General features: G+C 33.7%; 3 protein-coding genes across 19 annotated transcripts in view; all 3 read right to left on the bottom strand.

The window, feature by feature from the left end:
- Positions 1-871: 871 nt before the first annotated feature.
- On the bottom strand, positions 872-9,585 carry LOC107018227 (protein RCC2). The gene is made up of 16 exons (XM_015218650.2): positions 9,177-9,585; positions 8,708-8,769; positions 8,544-8,611; positions 7,881-8,002; positions 7,133-7,238; positions 6,954-7,005; positions 5,691-5,808; positions 5,571-5,601; positions 5,458-5,481; positions 5,197-5,321; positions 4,087-4,168; positions 3,523-3,645; positions 3,382-3,435; positions 3,225-3,294; positions 2,978-3,011; positions 872-1,637 (listed from the first exon to the last, which is right to left on the bottom strand). Exons 1-16 carry the CDS (start codon positions 9,340-9,342, stop codon positions 1,294-1,296), a joined length of 1,581 nt encoding a protein of 526 aa, XP_015074136.1. The 5' UTR covers positions 9,343-9,585; the 3' UTR covers positions 872-1,293.
- An 819-nt stretch (positions 9,586-10,404) lies between these two features.
- Positions 10,405-14,103, bottom strand: LOC107015521 (transcription factor VIP1-like). Of its 2 annotated transcripts, XM_015215832.2 has the most exons (5): positions 13,852-14,102; positions 12,674-13,711; positions 12,397-12,529; positions 12,227-12,311; positions 10,405-10,869 (listed from the first exon to the last, which is right to left on the bottom strand). In XM_015215832.2, the coding sequence occupies exons 2-5, from the start codon at positions 13,579-13,581 to the stop codon at positions 10,661-10,663; spliced, it is 1,335 nt and encodes a 444-aa protein (XP_015071318.1). In that variant the 5' UTR covers positions 13,582-13,711; positions 13,852-14,102; the 3' UTR covers positions 10,405-10,660. The 2 variants fall into 2 exon arrangements, with proteins under 2 accessions (XP_015071318.1, XP_027772477.1); XM_027916676.1 differs by lacking the exon at positions 10,405-10,869 and adding an exon at positions 10,870-10,993 and having other exon boundaries at positions 12,674-14,103.
- A 5,376-nt stretch (positions 14,104-19,479) lies between these two features.
- Positions 19,480-23,590, bottom strand: part of LOC107018037 (protein BASIC PENTACYSTEINE6) — a 6,039-nt gene continuing 1,928 nt past the window's right edge. For 6 of the 16 annotated variants that reach the window (XM_015218388.2, XM_015218389.2, XM_015218390.2 and 3 more), the window contains 3 exons: positions 22,133-22,188; positions 20,938-21,079; positions 19,480-20,694 (listed from right to left, as the gene is read on the bottom strand). In XM_015218388.2, coding sequence (XP_015073874.1) covers positions 19,777-20,694; positions 20,938-20,991 — 972 coding nt within the window. In that variant the 5' untranslated portion in view covers positions 20,992-21,079; positions 22,133-22,188 and the 3' untranslated portion in view covers positions 19,480-19,776. Of the gene's footprint in view, positions 20,695-20,937; positions 21,080-22,132; positions 23,571-23,590 lie in introns of those variants that run through there. The other 10 variants (XM_015218392.2, XM_015218393.2, XM_027916460.1 and 7 more) reach the window with 5 other exon arrangements.

Genomic DNA, 23,590 nt, shown 5'->3' with positions numbered 1-23,590 from the left:
GTACCAACAATAGAAGAAAAAATTTCCACACACAAATATGCAACTTTTTACTTGTATAAAAATGGGTGGTGGGACCTTAGGCACATGGAGAAAAGTTCCAATCATTTTACTTTAACACAAATGTAACCTCCTAAACCTTCTCATTCTTCTTTAGTCCTTCTCACTTGTTGCTCTGTAAAATCATCATCAAAAGAAAAACACTATGTTCCCAAGAGAACAATAACCCCACAAACCTTTTTCATAATGTTTTATTGTACACCTACAGGTTGATTTCATCAACAAGGAGGTTTACATAGTAACAATAACAAGAGGATATCATGAAACTCAAAATTCTAAGCAAATAATCTTTGCACAAGAGTCGTGCTAATCCGCGATACAGGTAGAGGGGGAAGGTTACAAAGTACTTAGATCTAAGATTTAGACATAAAACTTAAATTCCCTTCATTTTCTTTACTATATCAGGCCCCCACATTTGTTCCCTACAAAGGGAAAAGTCACCTCTAGCTTTCCATAAATGAAAGCAACAAGACATTTGTATTGTAGTTGCTATCTATTCCATGCTTGACTTTACAAGCAACCACAATTAAAACTGTAGGGACCAAAACACACACAATAACATAGTTATGCACTAAACTGCACTCATTGGAATCACTTCAACTTGTATTACAAGAATTCCTCAGAACTCTTAAGATACAAAGAACATTTTCTGTTTTCTGGTTCTTTTAGCTCATAGACAAACCATCTTTTGTCTATCCAAGTAGACTCCAAACATGCTTATGATATTATAGGAAGATAAATCAATACTCAGCATGATCGTTGTGTAAGTCTCATCATTGATCATCAACAAGGCTAGAACGAAATGTTAAAATGATCAACTACAACAAAACATTCTGATAAATACTTCATTTACACAGCAATATTACTAATCAGCATAGATTTTCAGAACAAATGTGTTTCAGTTGCACCACAAATTAGTAACAAAAATAGACATCAGAGTACACTGGGCAGAATAGGTTTTTCCTTTCTTTTCCCCTGTTTCCGCTCCTATCCAAAAAACGAGCTTAACTAGGCACAAGCTCGGATAAACACCTGTCTTTTCAGTCAATGATCTATGTTAATACGCGTTACAAGTTACGCAAATGGATTACACTTGCTAAATTTCAGAATGTTGAATGGAGTTAATGACGAAAATTAATAACTTGTTAAAGTGCAACTAATTAGCCAATGGAGAATAAAGATACATTCCACAATATAGAGAGTGCCTTACATTTTGACCAGGAAAGCTGTACACTCTTACGATTTCCTCGGCCTTCCCCTTTTACCTGTCGATACTTTCGCTTCAGGTGGGGAGCTTTTGTTTGCTGCTGGAGACCGACCCCTTCCACGACCAGCACCCTTTTTAGCAGCTGTAGCTTTGCCAGCAGCCTTTCCTCGACCCCTGCCGGAAGACTTGGCCCGCCCATTCGATTGTTCCTCATAGTCATCACTTTCATCATCACTATTTTCCTCTTCCTCATCTTCAGATTCAGACGCATCTTTTGACTTCTTCCGTTTATTTGACTTTGCAGGCGCCTTAGCAGATGCCTTTTTGGTAGTCTTTTTAGAAGCTGGAGATTCACTCACAGGTTCTGCCCCCACTGCAGCAAAGAACAATTTGCAACTATAGTAAGAAAGGTAAATGATTGTAAAATAAATAGGGCCGCATGCAACTATCTCCTCAGTTCAACAAGAGAAATATAACCTTTCACCTGGCATGTCTGTGTACAAGGATTTTGATAAAACAAATCAGAAAAATTTGACACAATTTGTTACATTATTTTTTTGACGACAACACAATTTGTTATATTATTCCAATTTTAAGATGTCTTTTAAGAGAAATTAAGGCTGTTTTAACACTAGAGAATTTGCAAATCTCAATACTTATCCTCCACCAAAATAATGTCTCTGACTACAATAGAAAAGAAAAATCCTAATAAACAACCAAACATAAGAAACAACAACTAAGTGATTAATCCAAACTAGTTGGTAGTAACACTAAGATTCCTATTCTTTCATGCAATTAGTTATTAGGCAAGTTAACACTGATTTTGCTCAATTGTAAATCTTTTTTTAAAAAACCAAACACATGTGATTTCAAGTCTAGCTCATTATTTTCAATTATCATTTTAAATGAAATTCAAGCATATTGTTGCACCTTGAAATTATCATATAGTTGTGCCTGCAGATGATACATCTCGAAGTCTGTAAGACATGGCAAAAGTGTCTCAAGCGAAATTCTCTATGTTTATCCTCTATGTCCAATGATATCAACATCTATGGCATTCATCTCGAGGACATGTGGGCTTTGCAGACCTATATTCACCCCAATACAACATTACTAGTCTCACAACCGCTCTATAAAACTTGACTGTAGCTTGTTAGATGACTTCTATCACATAGCAGTCCCAGCACAGTCCTTTAATTTATCCTAATTGTTATATTGCATCAATCATTATATATTCCTAGAAACCTAAATGTACATATTTGAAGTCTGTATTAGGCACCACAAAAACTAATCTAGTTTCACTTCACTTTCACCTAATCATGATATTCTCCTATACTTAGCAATAAATTTTTGTCCTGCGCATTAAATCTTCATATATCAAGCTATTGTCCTTGAAATTGAACAGGTATACATAAATTGTCTGAATGTAGATGTCATATGGACTCTTTGACATATTATTACTTGCAAATAGCATATATAATCAAACCTTATCCTGCATAGTATCAAAAACAGACAAGGACACAAGCACAAAGTAGATGAATTGAACATCATTAACAGACTCCTTGTTCTATCATCTCCCAAGGAATTAGCAATTCAATGGCTACTTAAGTCAACTGCCCTTGAAGCAAATTCAGAGGAAAACCAGTATATTTTCCAAATGAAATAGTACAATTAGCTAAAACTTATGAAGATAGATGAAGCTTAGACCTATACCTTCCTCAGAAGCCTTGCCATCATATACATCAAGCTGTCAGGTAAAACGGGAGAAATTAGATGACTTACACGAGCAAATAAATACAAATAAAGAAAAATTGAAACTGATGTATGTATCAGCACCCCCAGACACACACCAACACCCATCCACAAACAAATATTACACTCAACCAAAAACCTGTACATATAAACTGAAAAAATCATATTCTAATTCATAAGCAACACTACCTTATAGCCATAACATTACCTGCTCAAGTCGATCCTCAACATTTGTCCTATCAATAACAACCATGGAATGGGCAAATCCACAAGCAACACTACACAAAAAGGAATGCACTAGGATTCAGACTCTGATGTAAAGTTCCATCTTCCAAAATTTCTTTTTTAAACAGAAATACACTAACCTGATAACATGCATGCCATCTAAAATGTCTACCTTCTTAGGAACTGCAGAAGATCTTTAGAAAAATAGACAAAATAAATGAGCAAAACGCACATAAGTCACCGAAAAGAGAAGTAAAACACAAGATATTAATCAAACCTACTTCTGTCCATGTGGTCCATAACCCAGCTCCCCACACTGTGCAAGGCCCCAACTTATGCAAGAGGAATCAGCACCAACAAAGTGGTGCATATAGCCAGAATCCATACATCGGAGGTTCCACCCACTAGAAATACAGATTATCAGTCCTATAGACTTAGCGACAAAAGAAAAAAATGTTGTGCTTCTGAAAAGAGAATATCCAGTTTAAAACAATCCAAGCCAACGATTATGGGGGCAGAAACAACAATACATTATTACCATGTGATTGATTTTAAATAACATTCCAACATGAATATTGAATCTCATAACTTAAATACAAGAGTAGAGACTCTCTGCTAGGACTTAGCAATGAAATCACTCCATCACCCCTAGTCACGAGACACAAGGAAAAGAAAATTTGAACTCCATCTTCATAGATGTTATTGCAGATGGTTCTAACCAGAAATCTTGGATAAATAATAATTCAACCAAAAATGTGGAATTTATCACACATGCAACTCATGTACACTAATACTATATGACCAAAATAAAAAATTGGAGATGCAAATGCTGTAAACATCATAACCTCAAATCCAGAAGAGGTTTGGGATACATCGAATCATCTCCTGTGCTCTTAATTTTTCCCCACATGTAAAGCTGCCCTCCTCCTGCACAAGAATATTTTATTAGAAGTGTCAAGTCATTTGCAATTAGTAGAACGTGACCTCATCATATCTTCATATTACTTGCAGGCTTGCAGCGCAAATTTCAAAATTAAATTTTACTTCAACAACAACTATGTCTCAGCCCCAACCAAGTTGAGGTCAGCTATATGAATAATTATCTCCATTTAAGTTCAAACTGATGTCATCATCATACCATATAAAAATAAAATGAAAATAAATTAATTACATACAAAATAATAGTTAATAATAATAATATTTAAATACTTTTACTATAATTATACAACAAAATACCCAGTGTAGTCCCAAAAAGGGGATTCGGGGAAGATAGAGTGTACGCAAACATTACCTCTACCTCAGACGTAGAAAGGCTGTTTCTATTTATCATCATGTTTTTCTATTTGACATTTTCTTTTTTTTCATGACCATTCACCAATGATTACTCAAACTCTAAACTCCACCTATGTAAGCTTTGCAAAACATATCCAATACCAAATCCGAAATAAAGACAGACTACCATGAGTTACTAATGAAAATACTCAAACTACTTGAGTTTTCAAAATTTTGACATTAATCGAACTCGTTAAGCATTAACATAGATTAGATTAGCGTTTACCTATTTTCACAAGTAATCCATACTAAACCATATATAACCGCACATTAATTTTACATATTTTTTACATATAAGTGTCAGCTTGCTAGATGTTCACACTTCTCTCAAAGCAATAACTAAATGAGCAAACACAATATATACAATCATAGTAGGTCAGAACATAGATTTAATAAAGGCAATTCACTCATTTGAATACTCATTCAACTTATACTTTGAGCAGTTTGGACAACTAGCGGAAAGATTTTTTTGGAAACAAAAAGTTGTGTAAAATGAGTGCAGCTAATAGAGATATCAAATATGATGTCATCTCATGTGAATACACAGTAACTTATAAGTGCACTGGATAAGATTTCAAGAATGATTACAAAACAGAATGGAGAGAGAACAAGACAAATCATACCGGCAGTACAGGATGAGCTGGCAGAACCTGCTGAAACTATTGCATCTGGAGGCAAGACATTCTGCCGTGTAAAAACATCAACTCGTCGAGGAGCAAACTCGTCCTTCTGTTCTCGATGTCCAAGCCTGTAATCCAAAAAAATCAAACATTTTCATGTTTATTATAATAAGGGCCCAAAAAGAGCATGGAAAGCCAAGGCGGTTCAACAGACATCCATTAACATAGATCTGAATATGCAAATATGAAATAGGATGTACGAACCTCCCGTAACCGCCAAATCCCCACCTAAGATTTGATTGTCAAAACAGAGAAAGAACAAATTAGCTTCTGTACACAGGGTAAAGTCCATACAAAAGAGCTAAGGTGGAACTTACGTGTAAACATATCCATTCTTATCCACTGCAACTGAAATCCAGAAAAAAAGAGGGTAAATGCACTTGACATATCTGAAAGATGACAATATACAAATTAATTAAAATGAAGTTGAGATGAACCTGTGTGGTTTATTCCACAAGCGACTTTGACTATAGTCTCTCCAGAAAAGGCAGCTATAGGTCTAGGTCTGGGTTGAGCTTCATAAGCTAGCCTTACAGAGCTATCTTTGGTATTATACTGCATGTTACAGGGCATCCTCAAATCAATCAAACAAGGCAACAACTCCCAGTTCAAATTTAAAGATAACACTGTGTGAATGCCTTCATTACAACAAGTTCCAAATTTATAAATCAAGGGTATTGTCATGGAAGGGCAAAAAAGTTACTATTGTCTTCCCAATTTGGTGCATTTACATTTAGGTTTCCACACTTAATTTTGGAGAAATATTAGACCAGATATCATCAGGAAACAAGCGAGTAATATGAAGTATAAAAGCACTCCACTATGAAGGAGAACAAAACAATGTTTCTTTTAGAAATAGGAAAACACTGATTATTTTGCGGAAAATGTGCTATCCACAAAGCTTATCAACTGCATGCTTCAGATTGGCAAGAAGCATAAGTAAATAGAAATTGGAAAGCAAGGAAACAAGAAATGGAAAAGGCAGAAACATGACTATATTAAGGTCGTTTGATACGGCAATTAGCACCCGACATCAGCATGTATAGATCATGTCATGCAATACATTCCAAAAGATCAATAGTAAAAAATAAATGAAGTACTGCAAATAACTATCCTCCAATGATGCTGCACAGACACACGATAGAGGCGTTTGTATCCCTAAATATTTTGCCTGTTTAGTGCACCAATATCTCCAGAACTTTATGTTCATAAAGTGCAAGCTCTTTTTAATGGAACACCTTACTTCATAATATATAAATACTTCATGTGCCTAAAGCAGGAAGAAATCAAAGCTGAGGGAGAAATATAGAAGTCAGTATTCAGAGGTAGGATCTCATTTGATAAAAATTTCCGCTCTCTATTAGCAAAAAGAACAAGTGCATTCTGTTGCAATGGACAAAAAGGCATTGAACAGAATACAAGATAGATGGGAGACGATAACAACTATACTCATCCAATTGCCTGCTAATTGTGATTTCAATTTATGTAGAAGTATCACAAAAGCTGCATCACTATCAATCAAATTGAACAGATGATCTTGTCATGATATATTGTTGCCGATAGGTAATATTGCAATTTGAGATTGTTAATTTGTTATACAGCATGTAGAAGTCTAGAACTTCCCATAAATAACAATAAAATATTGGAAGCCTTTATCCATGTCACAGAAGATAAACTAAAAACTTTTTCATGAAGTGTACCTCGTTGTCAGTAGCATGACCAAGCTGACCATACTGAGGCAAACCAGCAGTTCTAGAAGACACGAATAGCATGAAAATCAGAGTGCAAGAAAAGTTAGAGATGAAAATGCCGCTACCAAAATCTTTTATTTGTACACAGCATTATCAATGTAATAGAAAGAAAACTTTACAAACCATACAATATAGAAGCTCCTTCAACTGAGGTTAGCCACACAGTAAAGTCAGCCCCACAAGCTACAGAGTTGACTTCAGTGACGGCACACCGGACTGGAGATAATTCAGTTTCTGCAACAATACAAAAAAGTGATGATCTTAGTTTGTTTTATAAATGAAAGAAAAAATAAGCCAAGACAGAAGAAATTAGTGGACTAATATTTCTAGGAAATAAAGATAACGTTGCTTAAGGCAAATTCTTTGTTCCATCCTAAACTAGCTCATGTTTTTTTCACTTGGATCCTACACTAGCTTACATAATAATAAATTTCTTGTTCTTCCCTACACTAGATTAGCTTTGTTAAAGGTTCGCTTACAGCATGCTTAAACCTAGAAACTTGGTGAAAACCAGGTTGTGCCCTTAGCCTCACTTAGTTGGTACTTTAGTGTAGGCGTCAAGATGCAAAAGCATGTGTTAATGCCAGATAGGTTTAAGTATCCAATACATGTGCATCTAGGTTTTTGGTAACTTTAAATATGATGAATCCACACACTTGTTACTCCCGTTTTGACATGAGTTATAAAACAAATGAAGGACTCATTTGACCTAGGTCATATCTGAAGAAAAAAGCATGATCAAAGAGGGAGATGAAATAATGTTCATGCAACTGAGACAACAACAATTTGAATACTAACAGAAGGTCTTCTCTTTTGGTGCAAGTGAGTCAGAAACAGAGAAGGTAAGGAGCAACAGAGGATAGCAAAGGAGCTCACCATTTTTTACAGAGCCTATACCGAGCTGCCCATGTTTATTCCAACCAAAAGCAAAGGACTGTCCGTCATCTGTAACTACCACTGTGTGGTTCTTTCCAGCTGCAGCTCTAATAATTTTATACCTGGAACAAAAAAGTTTTAAGTGATGCCAGAGATAAGTACTTGATAGACATAATTGCTTCAGGAGACACGGGCTAACCATTCAGGAAATATAATAAGGATATTGAAAGAATTTCTTACTTCTAGACACAAAATCTCAGTTCTGAGTTAAAAAAACAAAACATTACCATCCATCAGAATATTCACCATTATAACATTCTTCTCTTTCCATCTCATTTTACATGTACCCTAGAAGTATGCATTGCCCCAAGGCTTTGGTCAAGTGATAAGAGCGCAATGACAAAATAAAATAAAAAGGTAAATTCTTTTTCTTAAAAAAAAAAGTAGAAAGATGGGATCTTGTCTCAATGTTTTCAAGAAAAAGAGAGAATCAAACAACTATAAGAAGAAAAAAGAGGGTGAATTTAGGATTTTAAGAAGTGGATACGGCATAGCTATGCACCCTTTACTCCTTTGTGGTATGGATTTGAACTTAATACATATTTTGAAACTTTTACTACAATATCTGTCACTGATAGAGGAACAAAACCAAGAACAACTTACTTAGATAGTTCTGAAACAACCGTTGGTCTATCACGTGTTATTTTATCTCCATGACCAAGCTGCCCTTTCTGCAAAGTCACAACACACTTCAGATTCCCTACATCGAGAAAACAACACAAAAAGCCACAAAAGAAAATAAAAACGAACACAGACAACACACTTGCCTCATTCCTTCCCCATGTATAACAACGACCTTCAGTATCTAGCGCTACACAGTGACAAGACGCTGCATTTCCACCAAGAATGAAAGTAAGCAATCAAAAAGGGAAGTCTTCAATCACATTATGGAAGCGTTTAGCCTTGAAAATTGTCAGTATTTGAAAAAACAAAAGAGTAGTTTTTGGAGTTGTGTTTAACCATGAACACAAAATGGAGTTGTTTTTTTACTTATTTAAGTATTTTGAAGTGAAAACAACTTTTCCGTGTTCTTCAAATTCCGGAATTTTATGGCCAAACGTTAAGTCATTGCCAAAATCCCATAATCTCACAATAAAGATGATAACTTTAAATTGGGTTCCGCTATACGAAACCTCAACATACATTTCACAACATTTTTGAGCTCTAAACAAAACCAACTAAGTATACAACTAAGAAAAAATAATCTGAAAAAAAAACAAGCAGAACAGAGTATACCGCAACCAGCAGCAACAAAACAAATGTCGACACCAACAAGCGGACGAAGCCTCGTCGGCGACACCAAATTCCCCTCCGTCAAACCTTTCCGGCGACCAACAGAATCCCAACAAGTACTTCCACAAAACAACAACTCCCCACCTTTCACCACCACCACTTCCGACATCTCCGGCGAACTCAACGGTCAAAAAATTCAAAAAATAAAGTTTTTAAAAAACAGATCTTGCTAAACCTCAACGTCAGTACCACAAAACCCACAAAAATTAGTGAGAAAAACAGAGATTTGTCAGTAATCGGCGGCAAAAGAAGTTTTAGAAGGAAAACATCTGAAACCCTACAAAAGCATTGAGAGTTATTAAAAAGAAGATTTGTTTTGTGTATTCCGAGAATGTGAGCTTTTTATTTGGTTTAATAAATTAAAAGATATAAATTTTGTGAGTTCAAAATATAAATACCAATTGGTGGAATGGATAATTACTACTACTGGCTTTTTTCTTCTTTTTTTTTTTTTACTTATATTATTATTATCTCGATTCGTTTGGTTATAGATTTTGAAGTAAAATTTTAATAATTATATTTTAAAAATTTACTGAAATTTTATAATGTTTAGAAATTTATAGAATTGTGTGTAGTAGGGTTTAAGGTTCCCGCGGGTTTGGTCTGTTGAAGAATTTCGAGGTATTCTTTATTTGAAAAGAAGGTATATGCTTTTATTTTGTACTCTTTGGTCATTATCCATTTTCTTTTTTGTTTGTTTATTAGAACTTAAAATTATTATGAGACTTTTTTCATGTGATTAACAACTAAGTAGAGGTTTTTCAACTGGTTGTTGAAAAAATAAACATAATATCTAAGTATCTCTTATCAAAAATAACTTCGAATTCATACGTATATAAGTCATAGATTCGACTCGTGAAATCACCTGGTGATGCAACTCTTATTGCAAGATGCTTTGGGCAACTATCTGCTTTTCTGCAACTTTGACTACTTTAATTTCTTCTTTCTTTATTGAAGATGAGGGAAACAAGACAGTGTATGATCTTTTTGTCTGGTTGTGCTAAATTCATAGAACTACTACTTTTTATGAGTTATAGTCCACAGTAAGCTCCCTGATCGGTGTTTCGGATCAGAAGGGTCTATTGTATGCAGATGGTTTTATACTATGCAAGTGCAAATTAACAGCCAGATAAAAGGGCTTAAAGTTCCCTTAGAAGTAGAGAACAGTATAGGAGAAAACATTGGCACCACAAAGTTTGACTCCAATTTATTGATACAGTCATTTCCAAAGAACAAAATAATGATTCACTACATATAGTATAAATTGTAGCCAGACACATAAGAAACTTATATAAATATAATACTATCTGAAAGCTTAGTTTCTCACTGTTTGTGCGTAGCATGTAAGACCGATAATTGAAGTAATAAACTTTTAGGCTTCATGTAGAGATAATCTTCACCTCCTCAAAGGCTTTAATGTTCACCCACTAGGCGGATGCAGGTGTTGCTGAAGCCGCAGATGCTTTACCAACAGATAATTGTTGCATTTGACTAGGCTGCTGACGCTGCATCTGGAACATATTATGCTTCACTGGCGTCTGTTGTGTCATGTTATTAGGCAACCGTCCTTCCTCCCTATGTTCCCCAGCAGCAAGCTTTAGACGTTGGACTTCTGCAGTTAATGCCTCATGCAGAGCTGCAGCGGAAAGCTAAAGTTATGAATATCCATCTTTATGGGTAGGTGCATCAGATGTTCACATAGTATCAGCATATCTATATGTCTTGAATGTCGAGTATAAAACGCGATTTGGACCTTGTCCCTGGTCAATCCAAATGACTAGAACAGTATAACTTGTCCTTCCTTCAGATTAATATAAATGTATCCTGAGATAAATCAAACAAACACAGGCAAACCTGCTTTTTGGAAAATATAATGTTTTTCAAATACCTTACTTAGACTTTATGACCAGAACTGGGGAACACAATAAAATGGGGACTGTTATAGAGAGAACTTAGTAACAAAGACGAACACAAACAGGTCCTGCTGGAAAATCTTACTTCTTGACTATCTGTGTGTGACACGGCATTTGGTAATATTGAAGTTCGGGTGTTTTTCAGTAGGAGATGCTGATGTTGTGGAACTGTTTAAGAAAATCATGCCTCCTGAGTAGGCCAGCTAGTTACTGGTTAGAATCAAATATTATTACTGAAACAGGTACATCAAATATTTTGGTTCTCTGACTCGGGTTTTTCAGTGCACAGTGAGGGATATTGAAATTTTCACATTGCTTACATTTTGAAATTTCCAACCAATCAAACAAAAGTAATCAAAGAGATATTGATTGTGCATCATTTTCACATATCATTGAGTTATTATTGTTGAACTTGTGTCCCTAATTATTTTTCAGTTTATCTCATAGGCTTCCCTGACACAAACAGTATGTTTCCTATTTGGCTTCCTTCAGAGTATTCTTCGCCTATCTTTACAGATCTAAAATGGATTTCTACCATCTCTCTCCCCGTCTTCCTTCCAGCAGGCCATAGTCCTTCTCCCCCTATTTTCCCCTTTCAAAGGCTCTATATGCCATTGTAAACTAATTTATTCTTCTCTTTTTGCACCTCACATAAAAGTACTTCACGAAACTGATCTACTTAATTATGAGTTCACGGGAACCATTAAAATTCCCTTCCTCCCAAATTCTTCAAACGATAGCAACAAATTCAATAAGTAGAAGGCTAGAACCATGAAGCTCAAATCAGGCCAAGTTCCAAGCTTTTCTTTTTATAAAACTTAAATTTGCAAACTTCTCTTTCTATAAACTAATTATCCTGCTGTATTCAGTAAACACCCAATTATTTCCAAACTTCTCCAAGTTTGATGAATTTAATTTTAAGAGGTAAAAGAAAACATTTTAGTATATTCTAATTTAAAAAGATTATACTATGGAACATATCTTATTTCATTAACTACCCATATGCAACAACTAGATACCTTTTTGCAACACACTAGGGACTTGGAAAACAAAAGAAAAAAGAAATTGGAACGGTAATACCATCTCTAAGCTGTGCCTGTTGCTCCATGGCTTGGATGCGGAATTTCAGCTCACTGTTCAGGCTTGAAATCTCAACAAAATTTTTCTGTAACAAGAATGAAAATCCAGTAAACGGACTGAAGTTCATAAAAGAAGTATTGAAGGTACACCACAATATTTTCTACAGGCACCTGCAGGATGGTAACTTGTGTGGATAAGGTAGTTGTTTCTGTCTGTAGCTTTTGAACCTTGTGTTCCAATTCTGAGATGTAACGTGTTTTACGCTCCTTGGATCGAGCAGCGGACAGACGATTAGCCAGTATCCTGAGGAAAGAAACTATCAGGTTCAATTGTATATGTAGCACCCTCCTTATATATATTTTTTCAATTTTTAATGGATAACTCAAGTTTATGCTTCTTAATGGGATACAAATATAAACTAGAATACATTAGCATCTATTTCCATACCTTTTAGCACGCTTGGGATCTAAAACTGCAATCTCAGCAAGTCTTTCATCTGCCATAATCTTCTTCATCTCAGCTTCACTAAATTCAGAATTTCCGAAGTCAAGATTGTGCTTGCTCGAACTTTCATTTCCTGAATTACTTGGTGAAAGCTGACCGGAACGCATCATCAGAGAAGTTGGTACATTTGGTGACTCATCGCCATAGTGAAAATTTCCAATAGCACTATCCATGGAAAGACTCCTAAAGTGACGTGCAGCTGGAGCAATATTCGCATCAGCGCTCCTCTTGGTTCCTTCCCTTAAATTTGTTGGTTGGATACTAACAGTATTCCCTTTCATAACACTTTCTGCTTCATTATTGCTGCTCTCAGAACCGCTTACCTTTGTCCCACTGACAATGCTGTCCTTATCTCTGTCCTCCGTGCCAGAACCGTTCAATGTCTCTATATTTTCCAAATTCATGTAGGAAAACAACAACTCATCTGTAACCTCTCCCTTTGGTTTCCTCTCATCAATCTTTCCATTGCTATCCCCAAGACTCACTGCTCTCCCTAAAACCTTCTGACCACTTCTAGGCATCAACTGAGGTGAAGACTGAATCATAGCCGAGAATCCCAATGGAACATCACTATTAGATCGACGATGCCCCTTCCGAGGAGGAAGACCATCCCTCGTAAACGAAGACACAACTCCTACACCTTGAGAATTCACATCTATTTCCTCCATGGATATATCCTTCAAGCTAGAATGACCCGACACCATCCCCGGCTCACTAGGAGGAAAAGGACTCAATGGTGGCAAACAACTATTCGAGAAAATACTCGATTGAGATAAAGACCTCACATGAGATACAGCTCCAACACCAAAATTCTGACTACTCATAGGTGGCTTAGAATTAGACTGAGCCATCAAAAATCAACAAATAAAACCCGCAAAAGATTCAATTTTTCCGACACCCCAAATGCTATTTCTTCGTAATAATCAAAGAACTTCAGCAATTCTCATTAAATAAATCAAAATTTCAGCTCCCAGAAAAACCCTAGATAAAAAAAAAACTCCTTAAACCCCAATAAAAAAACTGTATCAACCCAATCCAATTCAAACAAACACAAAACCCCAAACAACAGATGAATGAAAAAGAAGATTGAGAAAAACAGAGCAAGGAAGAAAACGGAGTACCTGAAAGTTTATAGTCAAAATTTAAAGGAGCTACAGTTGAATATGATGAGAGACAAACGTGCAAACATTGATGAAAGTGAAGTTGTGGGGGGTGGGGTTATAGGGGAAAAAATGGGATTTTGGAGAGAAGGTGAATTTCCCGCTGAAAATGGCGGTGATTACGGTTGAATTTGTAAGAGAAAATGAAAATAACTTGTACTGATATGAAAGAGAAGAGTAGAGAAGAAGTGAAAGAGACAAAAACTTTGTCTTTGCACACAACAAACTATATTTTATAAGTGTGATTTGGAAAAAAATAAGATATATAAATTAAATTATTGAGATGGTTCAAAATAAGTAATTTTTTCAAAATTTAAAAGGATTATTAATTTTTTTTTCTATTTTTATCTTTTTTAGTGATATTTTTAATTACTTTATAGTAATATTTAGAAGAAGAATTTAAGAATGCTTAAAAAGGTAATTATGAAAAATATTATTCAATTGTGTCTTCAACTATCTTTTTAAAGATTTATGTCATTTCACATTCACTTTATATGGATTAGAGAAAATAATATTTACTTCCTCTTCCGTTTTTAAAATAATGAAATAGCATAACTTAATATGAAATCTTAATACTCCTCTCATTTTTATTTATATGTTTAGATTTTACTGTTGCTTAAGAAATTAGATAAATTTATCATTATATTTTTATTTAGTTTCTCTTAAAATTAAATCGTTAATTGAACATGAATTAATTCATTTTAATTAATCAATTTGATTAATGGATATGAAATATTTACTAAATTTTTCTATATTGATCGTTTATATATTCTCAAAGCTAATAACTTTTGAGGATAAAATACGAAGTATAGTATATTTTATATATAATTTTGTAAAATGACAAATATTAAGGTGACATATAAATGGAAAGGAAAGGAATACTCTTTTATAGTCCTTAATTAAATTTATGTCAATATGTTAAAATACTATTTAATCTTGTAATCCTTAAAATACTACAAAAGGCTTAAATTAGAACATTATAAAAAAGAAAAGAATCATTTTTTAAAAATAAACTAAGACGAAAAATTGATTATTCTATTTCAAATGGAGAAAGTAAATAACAATGAAAATAAAATAGTACGAATAAAAAACGATACACGAAAAATATATATAGATAATAACGAAGAAAAAATAATGTAATAATCAATAATTAAAAATAAATAAAATTTTATGAGAATAAATGTATGATAATTAAAAGGACAAAAACTTTGTATTTTACATAAATAAATTAAAAAAATGACGGGCCGTTTTATATCTAAGTGCAACAATGCTACGCTCTACGACAAAAACAGGATTTTCTCCGATGTTGACTTAAGATTTGACATTTTATAACTATATATTTTGTTTAATTAATTCATATTTTCAGATTTTGGTCCACTAATATCAATTCGTGTCAGGTAAAAATTGTTAAAGTAATAAAGTTTCCAATAAAATAATTCTAATTATGTTGTTTAAAGTCGTTTGTACATATCTTTGATTAATTTATCAGATTATTTATATTACATATTAGTGTCATGATTTTTTATCTGCTTAGATTATCAAATTTCAGATCTCATGACTTTCGACTTAATTGATTACTAGGTTTGATTTTTAAATACAAATGATTTTTTTGTAATTCACGTCATAACTTGTTAAATTTGGATTTGTGATATGTATGCGACGTCAACGAATAGAAAAAAGTACGGATAAACTTTTAGATTAGCTATCTTTTGAAAAATTAACGTAAATTACACTTTAGATGAATCACACATTAAAATATTAAAATAAAATACTTTCTAAAAAATTAAAATATAGCATAAATTTAAATTATACACAAACTCAATCATAGTGTAATTTAAAAAAATAAATATATAAAATAGCGAATAATACGTAACATCATATTAGACATTGATGATATAAAACTCGTGAAAAGTGTTTTCTATTAAAAAAAAAGTTGCTTTCATTTTGATAACTCATTTCATTGGCAACTAATTATAATTTTCATTTTGATAACTCAATTCATTGGCAACTAATTATAATTTTACTCCGCTCAAATGGTGTATGAAATTATGCATTTATAGCCGGCCCCCCAAGTCAAAATTTTACTATGTGGGATCTATTTTGACTAATTTTGTGGAATTTCACTTTTGCCAACTTGGACAATTGTAAAGTCCATCAATCACTGACATTATCATCATATTTTGTAAGAGAAAAAAAAAAGAGAGAGAAAATGTGTTTTTCGAATTAATAAATCACAATTTAAATATAAAATGCACATTTTTATTGGTTTGCGTATGAAACTCAAGAAAACGGAATAATTTAATTGTGTTTTTCTTGCACTTCACTCAATCTAAACAGACTCTCATTGCAACTCTTAAAAGCACAAAGAGACAGAAAGCCTCTTGATGTTTCTAATGGCTTAGTGAAATTGTAGATGAGAAATTAAATACTCTGTTACATGCATTTCAATTTCTCCATTATGTAAAAGTTGACCTTTGTTCTCTCATTTTCTCCATTGTGTTTTTCCAGGCTCTAAACTTTGAATACAATTAAAAAAAATGTATCTCAAACTTCATTGCCCCTTAAGAAATAGGGGCCAGACAGGAGCTTAATTACTTCGAGTATTTATGACTCTGATGGCAATACATGAACGGCGAATCTTAGAGCAAGCACTAGAATAGTTGAAAAATTCTAAGTAAATATTAGATATGATACAATCAATATAGAAGAAGTTCAATTTTTTATTAGTTCAAATTCTTTCATAAAAAATTTGAGTTGGTAGACAGTGGATAGTGTGTTAACTGAACAGCTGGTTTTCTTAGATATGAAATAACGTTTATTAGTCACTTTTTCGATGATAAAGTATTTTTTCGATCATGTCTTTAAATGACTTGTTTCTTTAGCCATAATAGGTTTTAATTCTTCTGTTTTTATTTAGTTTTTCACCTTGCTTTCTTTTTTTGAATGATCAAACAGTTATTCTCCATTTATTTTCAATGTTGACTTTAAGAGCCTGTTTGAATTAACTTCAAAGTTGGTCAACTTTATTTTAGATCAGTTTTAAATTTTTGGTGTTTGATAAATATAAAAATAACTTAAAATAAGTTTAAAAAATAACTTAAAATAAATTATGGAGTATTTTACAAGGTCAAAAAATAACTTAAAACAAATTTAAAATGACTTGAAAAACTCTACTTTTCTCACATCTATATATTGTTACAATTGAATTGCTTGATTGTCTGTATAAAATCAAATTAAAAAGTGCACTAATGGTATATTATTATATAAACTACTGTTAAAATTTTCTATTAAAAAGTATTAATATTTGAAAATAGATTTAAGTGAGTATTCTAATTGTACTATCATTTTTCACCCATATAATATAAGCCAAATTAATCAATATCATAGTGATTGCTATTAAAACGATGCTTTTTCAATCTTATTGTTTAATATCTAAGTAAAAACTCAAAAAGATTTGGAGAAAAATCTTACAAAGACAAAATTTAAATTAAAGTGAATTATACAAAACTAAAAAGTAGAAAACAATACAGATTTAGTTACCAATAAATGCAATCATAATTAAGTCAATCGTATTTTTTATAAAATAGAAATTTAATAAAAATATGCACATAATAATTGAAAAAAATTATTAAAAAGATTTTAATTATAACACTAATAAGTAATAATCAATACTCCCCCGTTGTCTACCTCATACAACCCACTTTTTATAGCCCATTCCAAAAAAATAAATAATATTATATTAAATAAATTTTTAACTTTAAAATATTTATATTATTTTAAGATATTTTTTAATCACTCAGTCAAACGTATCATATAAACGTTATAGTCTCTTGGTCAAATTATCATATAAATTAAAACAGATGAAGTGTGTATTTATAGTCTCTTGGTCAAATTACCATATAAATTGAAACAGATAGATGAAGTGTGTATATATATAAGTTATAACTATATTTATGTTAATACTAATTATAACACAATTGAGCCGTTCCTCGTCTCTCTAATGGCTAATCATCAAGAATTATCTGAAATAGCAGCACAATGTGCTGCTATGACGGAATTAGAAAGAGAAGTTATGGATATTCTGTTAAGTTTACCGGAGCTCATAGCTGATTTACGCGTTTATGGCGTAGATCAGCTAATTGCTTGGGGCTGGAAGAGACGGAGATCAGCCGTTAATTATCCTCGAACTCCATTACCGTCTCCTCAATCTTCTCCATCTCCTCCACCGCGAGATAATTGAAGATTTTGAAATTTAGCGTTACATATAATACTAAGGTTAACGCGATCGATCATATTGTTCATGCTTAGTGTTCTTGTTGAATTATTATTTGTATAACTTATAAGAATATTTAAAATAAATAATCAGTTTAAATCTAATTTACGTTTTTGTTGGAGTACTTAGGGATTGTACGTTTATGTACATTCTTACAAAATCGTTTTATATTTATCCTTTGTCTGTAACGAAGCTTCAACATGAATGAGACGAGTAAAAAAAACCCTAATTTTTTTTTTTGAGTTTGAGCTAAAGCTATTAGTTTCGCTGCCGTGTTATTATTTGGGAAGGAAAAATAAAGGTAAAATTAAGATATTTCATGCGGTTGATTTTTATTTGTAATTTCCTCTAAATTAATTAGTTTGTAGAATGTACAACAATTAGAACAGTTTTAATAGTTGGTAGATTCTCTTGACTAGTTATTTATTTTTTGGATGATTAATCTTTTAAACGATTTAATTAATTTGTGTTAATTTTATGTAGGAGCAATATATGAAGGAAATTATTGAGTTAATACAGTGGAAAAAGGATTAATACCAACACCTTGCAATAGTTTACTGCTGGAGCAACAAATTTTGGCACCCGTCAAACTTCATTATAACAATGTTTTTTGGCGAAATATTATTATAAATTTGGAATAATTATAGAAATCTCATCTTTCAGTTTACTTATTATCATTATTCCCTATAAGTTTCTCAAATCTTCAAAAATTCTTATTCTTTTCTCAAGTCAAAAATGTCATTAATATATCCCACCCTCTTTTTAATGTATCATCACTTTGATTTTTTGGCTATTAATGTATTCAGGCCTTTCATTAATGTATCCGTCCTCTTTTTAATGTATCAGCGCTTTAATTTTTTTATCATTAATGTATCCGTTTGAGAGATTTATGTAATTATAAATTTTTAAGAGATAAATTATAACTTTACTTCTTTAATTTATTCTATAAATTACTTATAATATAATATATGAATAATCTGTCAATATTAATAAAATATTATTATAAAGAAATGATAATTTTATTAGTTTCTCTTTTGATCTTATCATTAGAGAATTAACTTTACTATCGCTGTATCTCTAGCTTATTTATCATTTGTGAGATGACAAGAAAGGTAATATAATGTGCCTGGTTACTGAATTGATACAACATGTGATATTTTATAAAAAGAATTATTGAATAGTTTTCCTGGTCAGTTCAAAATTGAGCTTGTCAATTTTTATAGCAAACAAAAAATTCATATTTGTATGCTATAGCAACTCACACTTGTAACGCAATGGACGTATATATGAATCGATATAAAATATTTCAAAAAGACTTCTCCAGATTATGATTTTCAACCATTGATAATCTTGAAACTAATAAAAGAAGCTAATAACTATGAACAGAGCCATCATACTAGATATTCAATACATTTAACATCAACGTTGTTGCAAAGTATCCTGAATACAGGCTTCTTTACAGTTATCTCTCGTTGATCCAACTTCGAATCCAGCTAACATTTTAGAACGATGACAAACTTACATAGGGGCTAAAGGAAGTTGATGAACGGAAAACATAATATGTAAACGATGTTGAGGTATACCGTCCTAGATAGAAGACTTTGGAAGCAGCATTATTTGATGGTGATGTAGCGATTCGTCCCATGCTTTGCCCAGTTGTTCTTAAGATCAACTGGATTTGATAGATCATGGCCTTCGGCTGCCAGACGACTAAGCAGCTTGGTGAATGCACTTCCACTCATTTTTCTACCACCAATTCGAGCATGTCGTTTGTTGGGAACAGCTGGTAGAGGATACATCGACAAATTGGTTGTGCAACATGAAGATTGCCAACCTCCATTTCCCCATTTGTAGCAAGGTCTCAAGACTCCGGTGCAGGAACAGACTGGGACTGGCATGGTTGTTTCATCGAAAGCAACTTGATTGAGCCCGAGGTCCTGATCCTTCCAGTCGGGTTTTGCCACAGATAACTGTCTGTTAAGGTCATCGCTTGCCCCAACCATCTCTTGTGCACCCTTCCACTCTGGAGACTTGCCATAGGTTGTTTGGTTAAGATCTTCAGTTTCCCTTTTTACTTTCTTTGATGCTTTTGGAGTCTTCTTGGAACCTGTTGCTGCCTTTGGCTCCTTAGCTCTTTTGTTTCGACGGGGCTTTGCTGGCACCGGAGCAGGTTGGGAAACTGGTATGGCTTCAACCATGTGCATTTCTCTGGGGTTATATGTTGGTTCTCCCATATGTGGCTGGTGATGTACATGTTGCTGAGGATGGTGCATATGTTTCACTCCACGGACAATCTGACCAGCAGTCATAGAGGTTTCACGATACTGAAGTGTAGCAAAGGCATTATCCCGCTCCATGATGGCATTATTTCGTTCTGCTATTGCTGAATCCCGCTGAAGGATAGCCATGTCACGCTCTGCCAAGGCAGCCTTTTTTTCAGAAAGGGCCAGATTCCTCTCTTGTATGGCAGCATCTCTTTCTGCCATGATGGCCATTATCTGCTTCATTGATGGCTGATGCTGCATCAACCACTGAAACATGGAAAATTTAGCATTTCGACACAAAGCATAGACATATATATATATATATATATATATGAAAAATCCCAAAAGTTTCAATAAAACAGTACATTTTGAACCCGTAACGAACATAAAGATTGAAACCATCAAGTTTAAATTGAGGATCCACCTCTGGTTACAACACATGAGAATCATACTTAAGATCCAGATTAAGAAAGTAGACTTAAGCAATCAACCTCAACTCCTGCTACATACCTGACCCTGAGGCGGTTTATGCCTTCCATTATCGCGATTCCCGCTGTCATCCATACGATATATGCAGGTAGTTAATGTCAAAATAAGCGTCAGCCCTCAATCCAACTTAACCGACATATACTCATCAAGGAAAAACCAACACCTGTAGCCAAAAGTTAGATAATCAAATAGGTCACAGCTTCTTCATGGAAGGATAGTGTCCCTAAAACCCAACGCAGAAATTATAGTGCAGAAAGTAAATGACACAACTATCTTTAAGGGATCTTCACACAAATAGCCGGACAGATTTACAATTTACTTTATCTAGCCGATATACATTGATTATTCACGATCATACACATATTATACATGAATTATATTGTACACTATATTATACATCTGCGGCCTATTTTTAGTTTAGTCAGTTGTGGCTATTAAGTTAATTCTTATATTTTATAGTAGTTGTGTCCTGGTGTTGTACCTACATCTAGATTTCCTTAGGTTGCCAGGGTTCCATTAGATCTTTCAGATTCAAGTTGATTACAACCACGACGGTTTTCTTGCGCTCACCATGCATGTTTATAACTTTCGTTTTTTCTCGCTAACTAACAATGATGATCAACACAAACTCTCAATTTCTCCTTTTATATCTATCTTATCTAGCAAAGCTCGGTCCACAAAGCATCTCGCATTCATGTACTGTCCGAGAGAAGTACCGCACCACAAGGGGTGTGATGTAGATGGTCTAACCTAATAGAAATATTAGTAGTTGCTTCCACGGCTTGAACACGTGACCTATAGGTCAAACAAAGACAACTACCATTTCTCCTAGGTTCCCCTTTCTCCATATTATACAACATTATAAACTATACAATCCCACAAGTGGGTTTTGGGAGGGTAGAGCGTAAATAGGCGTTGTGTCCGTAGGCGTTATCCCTACCTTTACACATAGAGAGGTTGTTTTAGATAGAACCTCGGCTCAAGGAAAAGCATATCAAAGCAGACCAACCACTCTCAAATAATTAAAGAACACATGAGCAGGAAGAATCAAGAGTCAAACCCTTCACCTTTAAATGATCTTAACAAAAGAAATAAGGGAAACATAAGAGGAGTTGCCAAAAAGGGAAAAAATCCAACATAATTAATCCATTACATTTTAGGAAGCATAACATATATGAGCTTTGAGTGAATAAATGAATCAATATGACAAACTTACTGACTACCAACAGTTCAGATCTGCATTCTCTTAGTCAAGGCTGAATCATAAAGAACCTGAAAGACAAGCACTCATCATTAGCTCCGTCGACCCTAAAGAAACATAAGGAAGCAGAAATGAGAAAAGAACACAAGATTTGTAATGCTTTGGTCATGGTAGAATACACATATGTTGTTCCATTAGACACCGGACATTAGAATTATCCCGACTTCATATAAAAAAAACCCATCCCAAATGAGGAAAATAGAAGCATACATTAGTTGTGAATTATGGAAAGCTAAGGCAATCACAGGAGCAGATTTCAACAGATTGGCAAGATATAAAACGTATAAAGTTAAATTCATAGGAGTTGCTGAAAGGTAGAGAAAATATGAATAAGCTAATCCCAGATGAGAGTACGTTAGGCCTAAGTATGTTAAAAACTATTCCAGCAGTGGGTGCGCGGATTTTACAAATTCCATAGAGATCTTGGGAGGATTTTGGCACGTAAAACCAGCATGATTAACTTGTTCTATTGTGCTAAGAAAATATCACCCCAATTATGTACAAGTTCAAAACTATTGTTGGTGCTAAGATAAGTTGCATCGAAAGAATATGTATTTAAAGAAAAAGGGAAGAAGCTTAGCTCTTTCATCTAGTCAGTTTCATCAGTAAGACGATAACTGATTTCAAGATAAAATCCAAGTTAAAAGACATATTGAAAAAAAGAATTTATGCAATATTCACTTCTGAAACAACATTGCACCATAACTCATAATGCTTGATTGATTGAGACAAAATGACTCCATAAATACAGCTTAATTCCATATTAAACTATCAAGGGCCAGTACGAAAAAATGGAAGCTCCATGTTGCCAATTTGGTATGATAATCTTGCAAATGTCAAACTCTTAAAGAGTTGAGATAATCTTACAAATAGCACTTTCTTAAATGAGTGTGGTCTCTTCATGGAAAACATGAATGATCAATTCGGACATATTGCAATTTCTACAACATGTTCCTGCTGCTGGAACTAAGTAGCAGGTCTAAAAACTTGCAATAAAATGAACAAAATTAGTAGTCATTAGTTATCTTCCACGACTACAGCTTACTGTGGACTTAGCCCACTCGGGACGGGAGGTTTTTCAACTACAATTACAGCTACTACAACCTTGAGGAATCGAGACTAATCTAATAACTCACTAGCCTAGTGCTACTCCTCACAGAAGACTTGCTAGAATAGCTATCACCCTTTCTCTCGACTTTCCTTTGCCAAAAGAATCCCACCTATGAAGCTCTTGGATTACCTACGAATCAATTATTTTTATCCAACAAAAAAATAAACTGCTGTGGTTTCAACTACTAATGGGAATACCACATCGAGAAATGCTGCTTCAGGATAAACTTGAACAACCCTCAAAAAGTTTATTACAAGATGCAATTTAACCTAAAGAGTAACTCATAACCCCCCCCCCCCCCC

This window comes from Solanum pennellii, chromosome 4 (assembly GCF_001406875.1).
Source record: "Solanum pennellii chromosome 4, SPENNV200".
Lineage (NCBI taxonomy): Eukaryota > Viridiplantae > Streptophyta > Magnoliopsida > Solanales > Solanaceae > Solanum > Solanum pennellii.
This window is presented reverse-complemented; position numbering and strand designations above follow the sequence as displayed.

Excerpts from the sequence above, each read along its gene's own strand:
- LOC107015521 (XM_015215832.2), bottom strand. The coding sequence starts at position 13,581 with ATGGCTCAGTCTAATTCTAAGCCACCTATGAGTAGTCAGAATTTTGGT. Across the intron at positions 12,530-12,673 it reads GATCCCAAGCGTGCTAAAAG|GATACTGGCTAATCGTCTGT; the intron begins GTATGGAAATAG and ends TTCTTTCCTCAG. Across the intron at positions 12,312-12,396 it reads CACAAGTTACCATCCTGCAG|AAAAATTTTGTTGAGATTTC; the intron begins GTGCCTGTAGAA and ends TTCTTGTTACAG.
- LOC107018227 (XM_015218650.2), bottom strand. The coding sequence starts at position 9,342 with ATGTCGGAAGTGGTGGTGGTGAAAGGTGGGGAGTTGTTGTTTTGTGGA. Across the intron at positions 3,295-3,381 it reads GATGGCATGCATGTTATCAG|TGTTGCTTGTGGATTTGCCC; the intron begins GTTAGTGTATTT and ends CTTTTTGTGTAG. Across the intron at positions 3,012-3,224 it reads TTGAGGATCGACTTGAGCAG|CTTGATGTATATGATGGCAA; the intron begins GTAATGTTATGG and ends TTTACCTGACAG.